The sequence below is a fragment of the Porites lutea genome, chromosome 3 (genome assembly GCF_958299795.1).
Source record: "Porites lutea chromosome 3, jaPorLute2.1, whole genome shotgun sequence".
Classification (NCBI taxonomy): domain Eukaryota; kingdom Metazoa; phylum Cnidaria; class Anthozoa; order Scleractinia; family Poritidae; genus Porites; species Porites lutea.
Window position 1 is genome coordinate 31,458,072 of NC_133203.1, and position 15,512 is coordinate 31,473,583.

At 37.9% G+C, this 15,512-nt stretch overlaps 1 protein-coding gene across 1 annotated transcript; it reads left to right on the forward strand.

Annotated features, from left to right (window-relative positions):
* Positions 1 to 10,916: 10,916 nt before the first annotated feature.
* Positions 10,917 to 12,830, forward strand: LOC140932152 (uncharacterized). The gene has a single exon (XM_073381798.1). The coding sequence runs from the start codon at positions 10,956 to 10,958 to the stop codon at positions 12,828 to 12,830; it is 1,875 nt and encodes a 624-aa protein (XP_073237899.1). The 5' UTR covers positions 10,917 to 10,955.
* The last annotated feature ends 2,682 nt before the right edge of the window (positions 12,831 to 15,512 follow it).

The following is a 15,512-nucleotide window of genomic DNA, read 5'->3' on the forward strand; positions in this document are numbered from 1 at the left end:
TTCTGAACAACAGCAGGCATAGGTTTCAATCGGCTTGCTGGAAATTTGCGGAGTCTCGGAAGGTCTTGTTTCGTATACGTAATAAGTCGAGTCGTATGACTCTCACACTCGAAGCGGTTGTCTGGCCCTGGATTCGACCGTCCATACAAATGCATATGTCCAGACAGATATCCTGTTCACTTGAAGCGATGGTTAACAAGCCATGTTTGTGCCATACCAATACAGAATACCGAAGACAGGCATGTCGCAAGCGCCGGGTTACGAATCTTACACATGAACAAGGACCATGCAGAAACACCGCGTCATCTCTAACTCCAGAATCCCCACAACAGGCCTTTCGAACTCTTAGCAAGAAGTTAGGCAAACTTTCTTGCATTATAGGTTTTTCTAAATGGAGACATAGTAACAGAAGAAGAGGAGCTAAAATCCTCGTGGCAGCCATATTGGCGCCGCTGACCATATTGTTCGACCTCGCTCTCACATTTTCTCATTCGACAGTTCGGTTAAAAATCAAATTTCTGTACCATACAAAGCTCTAATAATGTGCAACAACAATGAAATGTGCATCAATCGACAAAATCACGTTTCGAACTACGCACTTTACAAAACTGCCGCAACCCGGCCGCTTTTGAAACAACTAGCCCCAAGACAATTTACACAGCAAGACAATGGCTAAAAATATTTCTTTACCTTCTTTATAATTTTCTTTTGTACCGAGTGACACGAGATTAAGTTGAACCAAGCGTAAGCTTATTTTTCTGCATTAAACAGTGTAAACACACAGAGATTTAGCATCTAAATACAGTTTTCCAGCAACAAAGTACAAGCTAAGTCATATTAACAAAACAAAGCCCAAAAATGTCTGTCCCTCTACTTTTTTTGTTGAATCTGTGATAAGAAACTTGAACTAAACAACAAAAACACTTTTGATAGCGTTGTCAGAATACGCTCTTCGATCAACAGTCGAATATTGTTTAATGTTAGATTCACAATCAAAGTCGAATTTTGACACAAAAACGGGATACACATTTACCAAAACTGTCGCTTCCGTGCAACTCGGTGCCAATTTATATACCAAAACGAAGCGCAATAATTTTTCTTCCACTGCTTTATAATTTCTTTCTGTGCCGAGTTACACGGAACATGCAGTAAACAAAGACAGTAACAATTACCCTCCTTTTCATCGATTTTCAGCATGTCTTCCACATGCAAACCAGCGATCTCAACGTCAACAACATTGAATCAGACCATGCCACTGCGATTTTTCGCCAGTTCCAGGACGCTATATTCTCTAGAGAACACACTTCCGTCAAAACTTCGACCAAAATAATTTTTGATCTCTTACAGAGGCAAGAAATTGCAACCCTGTCACTGCCAAAAAAGAGTGCTATCGCTAACATTTCGCGAGCTTTTTTTCCTCAGAGCCAATGACATTGCCCGAAATAGATCACGTGTCATTTTTGCAGAGCACGCGTAGACATTTTTCGCCAGTGAAAATAATAGTGAACACGTATGCGTCAAGCATGCGCAATCGGGTAACTTATCGTTTTCAAATCAATTCATCGTATACGTGTGGACGGGCGAAAACGATACAAGTGGACGCAAAGTGCTTTGAAAACGGAGAAAAAAGTTGCGTTTTCAAAACGAATACGGATACCAGTGGACAGGGCATTGAGATAGCTCTGATTAATATTGTATAAATAGTTTTGTCATAATCCTTAACGATCACCTTTTTCACTTTTGCAAATGCATGTTAACTAGCATGCGAAACGTAAAGTTTATATAAAAATGCAAATGTTGACAATTCACGTTTATCGAAGCTGTGTACGCGTATATTTTATTTTTGTCTGCGGCATCTCGAGGAAACACACTGACCATCACCTGCGTAACAACTTCTACATTATTTTGGGCAAAAAAAAAAAAGAAAAAAAACTCGTGATTAATTCTTGCTAGAAACTTCTTGTGTCAATAAGGGAAAGCTCGACTTGAAAATTAAAAAAAGCTGATGAAAACAAATAAACAAACACACAAAAAGGACGAAAAAATCTCTGCTTTTTCCCAAAGGGAGATTACTCGTGCAGAAAATGAACTTTTTGGAAAGAAGGAAATTTTGTAGTTATTCAAACAATTGATTTTTCCATCACTAGAGTTCAATCGGACTTTGTTGGTTGAGGACTTTATTTCAAAGATCGCAATTTGACAGCTGGGTACCTGTCAACTATGTAAATGCTTGCGTGATTTGTGTCTCGGAATTCGCGACCCGTCATTAAAGGGCAAAACAAAGGTTACTTTAAACTTCAAGCCAGTGGATTGACTTGACTGTTCCATTTTTCGTGACCCGTTACAGTCTTCTTTTTTTCTAAATGATTACTATTATCATTAACATTGATACGCTAAACATATTTTATTATGTCAATAGAGAAAAGAAAAATCTAATGGGGATCTGCTTTTCAACACACTATTTTATTTGGGAGATTTTACAAAGTAATTTCGTCATATGACATTTGTTATTACTTTTCAGAATCGCCTTCAACGATCTCAGAAAATCACAGCAATTTTCCTACTGCTTTCGTATTGGTGGAAAAGGCAACAAAACCAGGAAGCTCTATGACAGTGATGGGTGGATTTTAGACCATACTAGATGGATCTTGAAAATAACTGAACGATATCGGGCTTGTTCTTTTCTACATTTGACTGGATTTTTTTGAAGCTTTGAAAAACTGATTATTAACGCCCCACATGTCAGTTGTCGGCAAATTGTAGGTTAAAGATTAAAATAGTTAATTATTAATATGTGTTATTATTCATTCAAAATATTTCCCCGATTCTGATTGGCTAAAAGCACACCTTTAATTCACCATAACCAGTTACTGATGACCAAATTTGGAAGAATTTTGGGCGCTTTTCATTGAACAAAAATTCCGGTTTGAAATTTCGCAAACTTCACGTGCTCAATAGAACGGTACATTTCGGTTGCACAGACCCGACCCAAGCCACGGGGTCTGTAAAACGAGGACTGGATACCTGCGGACGGCGGATGCGGATAGGAAAGTGCGGATAGAAAAATGCGGATGGAAAAATTGCGGATAGAAAAAAAGTAAGAGGGAAAAACGAGAAAAGCGGATGGTGGAGAGAGAGTTCTTTTAAATGCATATTTATTTCTTTATCTACAATGTTGTGCACGTGCATTTGAAACTTGAAAACCATGCCAGTGAATAAATGAGATCGCTCACTTGTTAACTCAAACTCTAAGGGAAAAAATGGTTATATTTGACGCCCTATTTAAAAGCCTTCCCTGTTTTCAATGTTCTTCAAACGTGCAGGGTGTATTTATTGACAATTGGTCTCGGGATTGTGAAGTTTATAAAAAAAATTATCCAGCGGTTTTTTGATTAATGAGAAATTTGTAGGCATGGAACAAATTACGTGCAAAAACTGTAACAAAAGCAGCTGAATGCAGGTTTATAAAATTATTCTTACTCGCGCTCGCCCAGAGCAACCCTCTTCTTTTTTGTTCGCAGTTTTCAATGGAATCAAACCACTATGAGATGAAGCCTCTTTTCCAAAGCTTATCATTATATTAAAAATATTAGCTAATTGTGTAGATAGCATGCTATTTCACTGTTTTTATGATTCTTAAAACTTCGTTTTAAAATATTTCCAAAATGCGGTCATAAAATTTGTTGAAACTTTGCAATAATTAAGTTAATTGACAATCCAGACAGTTTCGCTGACAATTTGATGACAAGAATTTTTAGGCTGAAGTTTAGCAGCCTAGTCCCCCCGTTTGAGAAAACAGGTTTTGTGACGTCATGGTCCAAGGAATGTTACGTGATGCTTGGGATGAATCTTACAAAACTATTTTAGTGAGATATGTCTTATTATATCTTTGTGGAACCGGTTCCACAGAGATATTTTCTTGGATTCTCTTGCGTCATTAAAAAGGATCTTTGCGTTCTCTGTAGAGGGTCTTTTTGGCCTTTCAACCCATGCCTTTAACTTGCTTAAGAAATTGACCAATAACGATAATGATGATGATTTACGGTTATCTCCCTGAGAATCGATCCTTCCATAGGTTTAATCTTTACCTGATAGTCACTCGTTTTTATATCTACACCACAGCCAAAGAAAGCGAACCATTTAGTTTCTTAGCCTTACTTAAACTATTTTAGTGAGATATGTCTTATAATATCTTTGTTTCTTATAATAGCTTTGTGATTTTAGAGAGATATGTCTTATAATATCTTTGTGGTACCCTTTTCTTGGATCCTTCTGCGTCATAAAAAAGGATCTTTGCGTTCTCTGTAGAGGGTCTTTTTGGCCTTTCAACCCATGCCTTTAACTTGCTTGAGAAAATGACCAATAACTATAATGATGATGATTTACGGAAATCTCCCTGAGAATTGATCCTTCCGTACGTTTAATCTTTACCCGATAATCGCTCGTTTCTATATCTACACCACAGCTAAAGAAAGCGAACCATATAGTTTCTTAGCCTTTAAATCTTTTCTAAAATACAAATTATCTACAAAGCCTTTAAGCGTCCGTGAGTCCTTGAGCCTTTAGCCGCAAACAAGCTTGACTTGTTTAGATATTTTTGTTATTTGGTTATTTTTTAATTTATATATTTAGCTATTCATTTTTTGTTATTAATAATTACCACTTCCTGTAAACCAATTGAATCTTGACTGTTTTAGTTTTGTAGTGTCATTCTTTGTTTGTTAAAATTGAATATTGCACTGTACTTATCAATAACCTTTATTATTAGAAAAAAAAAACTTTCTACATGACACGATAAAAATAGGTGGTTTTCAAGCAATCTCGGGAGACACAAATAACAATGGTGAAATGAACAAATGCTGGTCGACAAACAAAGCGAGCTAATGAGCGATCTTTTGTTTACCGTCCACCAGCATGGCAGCGATGACGTAACGTGAAAACCACCTATAGTACGCTGGTTCCGAGAGAAAATTAGTCAGTTTGCTAAGCTTAAGACCCTGAAAAAAACTGAAAGCTCGGAAGCGATCGCAAGTACGTACTAAGGTAGGGCACTGTTTTCATACTTATTCTGAAATATTACTGATGTTTTCAAAATTCCCATAAAATAGATCTTTAATATAATAAATTTGCAAATTAAGTTTTCTAATTCTAATGAACTTACTGGCCATTTTTCAGAAAGAGTCCTTATGTAAGAATTGCACCAAAAATTGTCTAGATTAGGAGAATGTTTGGTTTTTCATCGATTTGTTTTTGGCAGTTGTCTCTTAAATTTATTTATCCATGTACAATAAGAACATAGCCTCAGTATATTTAACACAGAGAAGTCTTACCAGCAAACTGGACGAAATGTGCCTACCGAAATTTCCGTTCACGTTTGCTTGGGCGTCTTATCCACAGCTAAATTCTCAAGGGGTTTAAGGCCTGGATCAAAGGTGTTTTCGGAGCATATGAATGACAGGCAATATCTCTCTCTTGGAGACCCAGAATCGAACAAAACGAATTTTTCTGCAAAAGTTAATCTTGATGTTTTCTTGTGCCTTAACGGCCCATTATGGTCACGTGACGTATCACGTGACCAAAAATTGAAAATGAAGGAAATTGGCGAATGGGTGGCGAATTTACTTTGTTTGGATAAACAAATTGGCATTTCTGAAAGAGGATAAGCATACCTAAATTTCTACGTTTGGAATGAACGTACGCGAAGTTTAAAACTAAAGTTTTAAATAACTCGAGATAAAATTTGAGCACTTAAAATGATGTTTTCCCTCACAATTTTTTATTGAAGTGCAGTGGACGGTCATTTCAAACGTGAAGAGTTAGAAATACTTAATATGAATTACAAAAATGTTATTACTCGATTTCGTTTCTTAAACCGGCCACCAATCGGTCAATAATTTACTATTTTCAGCAAAATGGTCACGTGGCATATTACGTGACATTGATACTTTAAAATGTTAAGGACGATGAGTTGTTTATGTGTGTTTATTTTTTCGAGTTTGTTATTAAGTCGTTTTAGTTCCAATTTCAGTTCTATAGTGCTTGAATGGAACGGCCACCGCTGGCATGAGTTGTTCAGCCGCTAGAAATAGATTTGTTTAGGCGCATGCGTGAGCAAGAGCAGTCTTTTTAGGTACATGAGTGTAGGTAGTGTAAACAAAAAATAGCATGATTTGTACGTGATATTTGGCATTACGTACAAATAACGTACGTATAACAATTTAAAAATATCACTCGTGGTATTTATGCCAAATCACTACAAATCATGCTATTATACCTATACTAATTAGCAGTACTGTGACTCGAGTGATACGTGTACGAGTTACCTAAGGGCATTCATAGTTGTGTTTAGAGGTTAAAACCCTGCCGCCATTGAACTTCATCCCAGGAAGAATTCAGGAGCTCTTGCTTCACCTCTTGGGTAAATTTTCCCGGTTTATTTATTTATTTATTTTTTCGAGTTTGTTATTAAGTCGATCGTTTTAGTTCAAATCGTAGTGCTACTGTGCTTGAGTGGAACGGCCACCGCTCACATGAATGGATCAGCCGCTAGAAATAGATTTGTTTATGCGCATGAGTGGCCAGGTTACCAAAAAAAAAAAACGAGAAAATATGCGTGGGTGAACAAGAGCAATGTTTTTAGGTACATGAGCGGATCGGCTACTAAATTAAGATTTTATAACTGGACAAACGTTTTCGGGACATGCTACGAGGCAATTGTTGGTTTAGGATAATTCTGTGCTTAAGTCATTACTTTGTAACTTTACTCACACAAAAATGGCTCCACTTGTACTGTAGAGTTTGATGAAGATATAAAACAAACTTCACTAAACCCTTTAAGCCCTAAGAGTGATCAGCATCAAATTTCTCCTCGTAATATCACTGCTTTATAAGATACCGAGGTCATGAGAATCGAGGACGTGATCACACAAGGTGAATCTAACTGATACTTCAACAAATTCTCCCCACTACTTCTATTGAAAACGTGTACGGATAACAAATGAGAATTTGAATTTTGATATTAGGGTTGAAAGAGTTAAGGAGCATTAACCATAAAATGTTTTCGTGATTTTTGTAGGCATGGCATTAAAACTTGAAAAAATCGGCACAACTTTTTCAGGCTTCTAAATGTCCATCATCAGTAGCAACAGACGATAGAAATAGTTCCCTATCTAAATATAGTCTTAATTAACAAAACTGTATGGTCCATCAATTTTTGTAGAATTCAATTTATGCAAAGATACGTTTTATCTTTTGCCTCTTTAGTGGTGAGATTACATCTGTTCTACTACTACATGAGAAATTTCTGCAATTTGATAGGCTTAGAGCAGTGGTATTTCATCTTAATTTGAAATACCTACATGCGAAAATTACAAAATTTTTGCGGGTAGTATTGTAAACAAATAATAGTATGATTTGTACATGTACGTGATTTAGTTTGGCATTACGTACAAATAACGTACGTAAAACTTAGAAATATCACTCGTGGTATTTATGCCAAATATCACTGCAGATCATGCTATTACCTATACTAATTAGCAGTAGTGTAAACAAATAATAGTATGATTTGTATGTGATATTTGGCATTACGTACAAATAACGTACGTAAAACAATTTCGAAATATCACTCGTGGTATTTATGCCAAATATCACTGCAGATCATGCTATTACCTATACTAGTTAGCAGTAGTGTAAACAAATAATAGTATGATTTGTATGTGATATTTGGCATTACGTACAAATAACGTACGTAAAACTTAGAAATATCACTCGTGGTATTTATACCACATATCACTACAAATCATGCTATTACCTATACTAATTAGCATTCCTGTGACTCAAGTGATACGTGTACGAGTTACGTATGGGCACTGTGTTTAGAACCCAAAGAACTGAATGTGAAAGAATCAAACACCGATCGTAAATGAACAATGCCGATAGTTTATAACTTCCAATGTGACCTGTCTGATGCTGTCTATGTAGGTTGCACACGCGGACATTAACACAATCGTGTAAAAGGACATAAACAACAGTCCTCGGCAATTTGCAAACATCACAGAACCCAAAATAAAACAAGACGATTTTCATAACAATAGATATTACACGGTTGCGCTTAAACATCTTACATGGTATGCATTTTCTATTAATACCTCAAGTAAATGGCCATCGACCCGGCCACCCTCCGATGACGCCTACATTACCAAAGCTACAATACATGTAAATTTATATACCGTATTAAGAGCAACCATTCCATATTGTTGCGAAAATAAATCGAGAACTCAAACTAACATGTGCACGTATTTTAAAAAATCAATAATAATAATAAAAAATCCACTGATTGTCTAACTTTAGTTTTCAAGCATGCACGATGGGAGTTAAGTTTTCACTAACCTGAGATCAGACGTTATTTTATTATTATTATTTTTTTGCTTCTTTGGCTCGAGAGGGGAAAAAATAACGCCTGATACATTTATTTAACAAGCCGTCAACCGCCCCCTAATTTACATAATCTAACGTCCCCTTCACCTGTTATGTTATTAGCCAATAAGCATTTACCATACGGGAATCAAATTTTGGCGCGAATAATGTCTCTTCCATGTTCAGATGGCGCTTCCTAAAAAAAAAAATTACACGTGTTGTTTTTGTGATGAAATACTGCTAGCTGGAGCTGCCGTACCTTTATTTAACAGCTACAAATAATAAAGAATTTACTGGTTAAAGCTCGTTGACTTCGTTCTGTACCGAAAGCAGTGAAAAAAAATAATTAGGCTGAAGCACCATATTTCACGAACCGAAAGGTGTTTTGAAAACGAAGATCGCTCAGAATAATTCGCAGGTTTCTGAAGTAGGAACTACAGTCAAACCGGGTCAAGATTCCATTCATGAATTGATTATTTGAAAAGTGAACCCGTTTATCGCTTCTGTCGGGTAACTTTTAGCCGGTATCAAATTGCATTCAAATGATCGGTGAATCGTGAATTTTTAGTATACGATGAGATGGAAAATATTTCAATGGATGAAATTTCTATTTAGGCATTCTTCAAATTCAAGAAAACTGAGCCGGCAGAAATTTCATAACTAGTCCGCGTGTGTATTCACTGCTCATTATGCAAGCAAAAATGCAGACTGAAATCAACAACAACTAACGGATGGCGGCATTTTGGCCAATCGGAACAGCGCAAATCATTCCTATTGTTTCCTATCCAATCAGAAAAAAGTCCAGATTCTGGTTTTTTTACATGTGATCCGACAAACAAATGTATCATGCCCTCTTCCCGTGAGAGACATAAAGGGATAATAGGGAGAGGGCATGAACGCAGGCTAAGTTTTCACCTGTTTAAGATACGTGAAGATGGTTCAAGTTTCACAAGAAAACAATCTCTCATTTGTTGCCCCTATTCATTTCCTACAGAAGTAGAGGGGAGAAGTTGATAAAATATCAAGCAAATTCATCTTGTGTGATCATGTCCGTAATTCTCATGACTTCTCTGTTTTATATAGCATTGATATTGCAAGGAGGAATTTGATGCTGATCACTCTCAGGGCTTAAAGGGTAAAGAACAAAGATACTGCACCGTGTTAATTCTAAGAAAAACAAGCAGAATGTTCGTTAGCTTGAGAAAGAGTCAAAATAAAAAAAATAAGAAAATGCACGGCGATCGTAGGACGTCATGCCTCCTAGGCGCAGCCGTCCCGGAAACAAATAGTTAACAGGCGTTTTCTAACTATCACTATCATCAATTTTTTTCCCCGCGTTTCCAGTTTTGATCAAAGTATCATAGCTTCAATGAGTTGCTGATCAATATAAACCAGGCACAAACAGGTGTCCTTTGGTGGCTCTGACGCAGTTGTTCCTTTCGTAAACGGTCGCTGCCATGCTAACACGCCAAAATTCGAAACAAATTAAGTACATAAACTAACAAACTGTTTTTCTTAACTGATGCATCAATAATAGGTGACCCTAGCCCTTTCCATAACTTTTAACGTAAATTCAACTTGGGCTTCAATTGATCAACGTCGTTCTTTCTAAGACTATTCAAAAACGTTTTATTTTTCTTATTACATAAAACGGTAAAAACGAAAGATAAAATCCGACGTAAATTTACAGCATTTAAAGCGAAAAGGCGCGAAAATTAACATAACAGGGTGCGAAGATTATGAAAATACTTTCGCAGGAATAGAGTCTGATTGCACGTTGAGATTTGGCTTTAAGGTTCTTATGAAAAGCATTTTGGCAATTGCCGAGGACTGTTGTTTATGTCCTTTTACACGATTGTGTAAATGTCCGCGTCTGTAACCTACATTGCTTGCATCACACAGGTCACATTGGAAGTTATAAACTACCGGCATTGTTCATTTACGATCGGTGGCTTTGCTTCTTTCACATTCAATTCTTGTTCAATTTTCCGGCTGGCAAACACAGGCAGGATGCTGGTGTTTACTTTTCGGCTCAGATCCTTGAGTTGTTCTTTATTGTAACTTAATCCAGATATTATTTTTCGGCGAATAGTCACCGAACCGAAGTCGAGGTGACTATTCGCCGATATTCACGTCGCCTGACGCGACTAATTGTTTTAGTATAATCACATTGAAAACTGCTAGCCTTCAATGTTATAATCACCGCGCGGTGATTATAGCGGAATGAAGCGAAGCTCCTAGCCAATCATAGCGCGCTATTTTCCATAATATCAATGTAATTATAATAAAAAAAAACTTTATATAATATATTACATCTGTTATGACTAAAGGCTTGGTTAGCAATGGTGGCATCGACCGCTTATAATAGCAAAGACCGTTTACGAAAGGAAAATAGGCTAGGATAAGCGGATCTGACGCCAGAAACGACGTCAGCCGGTCAGGTCGGACTTTACTGATCCATAGGTTAACTTCTTTTATTTTGTCTGTTTTCCGCAGTTCAAGTACTTGTTTCTTAATACCCGGAGAAGGACAAACAAGTCATGTCTGCAATTGTAGCAACAGTGTTAAAAGGAACCATTGGCCTTCTCATAAAGAAAGGCCTAAAACGTGCATCAGAAAAACTAAAGGATGGCGACGTTACAGACCAACAATTACAAAGCTGGATTATGGACGAAACAGACAACGTGAAATCGAAGCTAGATGCAATGGCGAGGAAAGATCTCGGGGCAAGTATATCCTTTTTCCGGGAGGGATTAGTGTTGCTTGATAAAGCAATGGATGCGAGAACGCGGGACGAAGGCGGTTCAAAAAATGTGAAAGGGGCCAACCAAGTCAAAAGCAGTACAAAAGTCAGTCCTGAAGCAGCGAAAAAGGGACGATTTTGGTCCAAGTGGTTTTCTTCAGTTGCTTCTCCAACGAAAAGCCTCGTGGACCAAGGTAAAAACGAATTATCTCTTATTACGAGGGAACTTGACGCCGAAGCAATCGTTGACGCAAAGAAGAGGTTTGAAGATGCTCGACGGAAAGCAACGGAGGCTTTTAACAATGAAGTCCTCAGCCCTTTGGACCGTATCCTTGCCATGGGTGTTCGTCTAATGGCAACAATACTGGAAAAAGTTGAAACTCCAGTGAGTACATTAGACGCGTGTATATCTGGCCTCAACGAACTACACTCGATGCCGTTTGTTGCAGAGAATTTTAGCGTTGAAATCGAGAAAGGAATCAAGTCAAGGTTCAGCAAGGATGAACGAAGACAAATCATTTCCTCCGTCTGTCAAATAAATCGTACCATTTACGATTTCACGTTATTGGTGGGTAGTGAAGAATGGATCATCTTTTGGCCCTGCATTGAAACCGGAAAAGAGAAGGTCGACCCCCTTCGTGATTCAAGAGTGGCAAACATACTGTGTAAGCAAGAGATAAGCGATTGTTCTTTAGCTTGGTCATTTGGTCAGGAGGGCGCACAAGAGCTTCAAAACCTCAAGTCAGCGGTTAGTATAGCAACAAATACCCTCGGGCAGTTCCTTGTTGCCGACTCAACTGGGAACGAATGTGTGAAAATATTTGACGCCACTGGTAAGTTTGTAAAATCCTTTTCTCCTACAGAAGATAAACGCATAATACACAACAGAAAAATCATCGCTGTAGGTACTGACAATGACGACAACATTTACGTGCTGATGACCAAAAACGAAAAAGCGGAGAGAGTTTCTATGGCTAGCATGCTCCTCTTCAACCATCACGCTCAGTTCAAACACCATTTTACCTTTGATGTCCAGTTCGAAGCTGTGACAACAAAGGCGACAGCTAGTGGCCTTCTTCTTGTACCGGGACATTTGAGTCTTGGCGGCCGGACAACTTCGAAGAACGTAATGACAAATGCAGACAAACACTATGTAATGATGGTGGATAAGAGAGGGAAACGTATGGACCGCCTTTGCGACGACACATTGGGACGTATCAGAGATATCGCAGTTGCTGATGACTGTGTCATGGTGTTAGATTGGTATTCCTCCAATGTATTTGTCTTCGCTGACAAGTCTTCGGGCAAAGATTATCGCCCTACTTCAACTTGCCAAGAAAAAAGTCGTCGTTGCGAGTTCCATTTATCAGGTAATGATAAAGAAGATCTTCCCTTTTCACGATTCTCTAAAATAAGAAAATTTCCAGTGGGGAAAGTTGCTCGTGCCATAACGTTTCATCCAAGAAGCAAACACGTCATCATTGCATCACAGACAAAAGATGACCGCTCACAACTGATGTTTTACAGCACCGAAGGCAAATTTGAACGCAGCATTGATCTTAACGTGGAGAGGGGCTACCTAATAACTGGGGCTGCAGTGACAACAGAAGGTCGCATCTGTGTAGCCGCATCAAATTCCTTGGAAGAAAAAGGAAAGATCCTTGTGTTGTAATAGGCTTCTATTGTTTTAAGGCAGTAGTACTTATGGCGCGAACTCATCTTTTTCGCATAGATGGCGTACACATCAACCATAACATATGAAAGTGAACATGAAAACTTTTTGGCTTGACCGGGAATCGACCCTGACCTGTACAGTGACCGGACCCAATACTCTGTCCATTGAGCTAGAGATCAGGCTATTGTGTTCCTAATATCCGCGATGATTCAAGTGACAACCATAAAGAGGGAACACGTAAGCGCGCATGATTTGGGTACAGTTTCCCGCGCGCTCTTCTTTCTTTCTTTATCAACAAAAACAAACAAACAAACAAACACAAAAGCAAAAACAAAATAATAATAATAATAATAATAATAATAATAATAATAATAATAATAAAAACAAAAGGAAACAATGATGTGATTCACTATAACAGACTAAAGAAAAAGATCGAGCGTAGGAGCGTAGGTGAATCAGGGCATGGGCCTCCATCTATTTCGAGTTATTGCCCTGCCAAAACATATAAGGGCGTTGCTCTAACTTTATGAGGGTTTATTTATAACAACCTTAAAGACAAGTAAGGAACGAGGAGGGAGTTCGGAGGATTTGGGGCTTAATACGGTAAAACATAGCTGATCCCCCATTAAATGTTATTTTACAGAAGTGATCCTTCCTCATAACTCTTAATAACTTTTGTGATCCCCCCAAAGTTTTTGCACCCACACTTACCTTTCGAAGTGTAGACTGTTCACAGTCCCCTATTTTTTCGTGAGATCGTTTAGATATACCGCGTCTTACCGTCACGGGTATCTTGATTTTCAAATTTTTGACACTCATGCAAGATGGCCCGTAACGCAAAGCGCTCGATCTCGATGATCTTACGGAAAAATAGAGGACTGTGTATATTTACTGTTTTTTATTTTTGCACAGAAAAGATCATAATCAACATCAGGACGAAAGAAGGGCAACAAGAGGGTGCCCCTCCCCCCCCCCCCCCCCCCCCCCGCAAACTAAAAAAACCCACAATACTCTTTTGGATTCTCAATTACGAATGATCTCCACTTCTGTTCTCCTAAAAATTAAGTGACCTTCCCCGCCCCCCCACCCACCAAAAAGAATCCTCTGACCAGCCCCCCTCCCCACGCGATAAATAATGACTGATTCCTGAGTTCACAAATGTGTTATAATACTGACGAATAATACTGATGTCCTTTGCCCTTGGGCCATCGAGGATAAGTATAATTCACTGTTAGGAATCACCTTGCCCCCAATTCCTTTGATGATATTGTATAAGTAGTTTTGTCATAATCCGTAAGGGTCACTTTTCAGTGACTTTTGATCACTTTTGAAAATGTATGTTAACTAGCGTACGAAACGTAAAGTTCGTATAAAAATGCGAATGTCCACAATGTTTATCGACGTTGTACATGTGTGCGTGTGCCTTTTTTTTTATCCGGCATCTCAAGGAAACACGGACCATCACCTGTGTAATGACTTCTACATTAAATTTAGCAACACGACTCGTGATTAATTCTCGCTAGAAACATCTTGTGTCAGTAAGGCAGAGCTCCACTTGAAAATTAAATAAGCTGATAAAATAAACTAACAGATAAACAAACACACAGAAAGCCGGGACGAAACAATCTCTTAGTTTTCCCAAAGGGCGAATACTCTTGCAGAAGTGAACTTTTTGGAACTATAGAATTGTTTTTTTAGTTATTCAAACGATTGATTTTTCCCATCGCAAATTACTGATGCTCAATCGGACTTTGTTGGTTAAGGACTTTATTTCAAAGTTCGAAATTTGACGGCTGGATACATGGCAGCTATATAGTCAAGGTCACCCAATGACTGCAATGACGGATTTATGTCTCCAAATACGCCAGAATTGTCTTAGATGGTTTTCTCTATGCTTTAGAAGCCTGTTTGGTTAATTTGCAGTTAGCCTAAAAGCTATTTATCTGTTCTGATGTCTTAGGGCAACTTAGGTCGTCACTACAGTTTAAGGTGTTTTTTTCGTCTCACTCGAAAGTGTTAATTTAGTTACCCTTCTGGGTTTCAAAGTGTTAATTTAGTTACCCTTCTGCTTTCATTAGAAAATTATAGGGGACGTTTTGTCCTTATACCGAAAGCTTTAGGCCTTTTTTAACAATAATCGCAATATCTTGCTATTGAAATGTGAATAACACAACTTCCGAAAATCATAGTTAGGCTATTAGAAAAACTCCGAATATTTTAGAAGAATAGAACGGTTATCCCCAAATTTTTAGCGTTTCTCAAGCTTCAGAAATTTCCAGGCAATATTTGCTCTAGTCTGCTACATAGCGTGACGACATTAAAAACGGCTGTGTAGCAGACTATATTTGCTCCTTCGAATAGTTATTTTACAGAAAAAAGTCGCTGGCTGCCCCTGTATAGTTGCTTGCGTGATTTGTGTCCCTAACTTTTCTCGGCGAAATTCGTGACCCCGTCATTAAATACAAATAAAGATTACTTTAAAATCTTTAAGATGAATGGGCTTTCATGCGCAAATTCAGGTGCACGTGTAAATTGACTTTCACCCTTCGAACACTCTCGTCTCCATGTCGCACCTAATTACTTTTTTCTTCAATTGACTTCAAATGATCTTTTAAATCAAAATTGTATAAAATTCAAACTTTAATAGCGTTAAACTTAAACTACACTTTAGCACTTTCA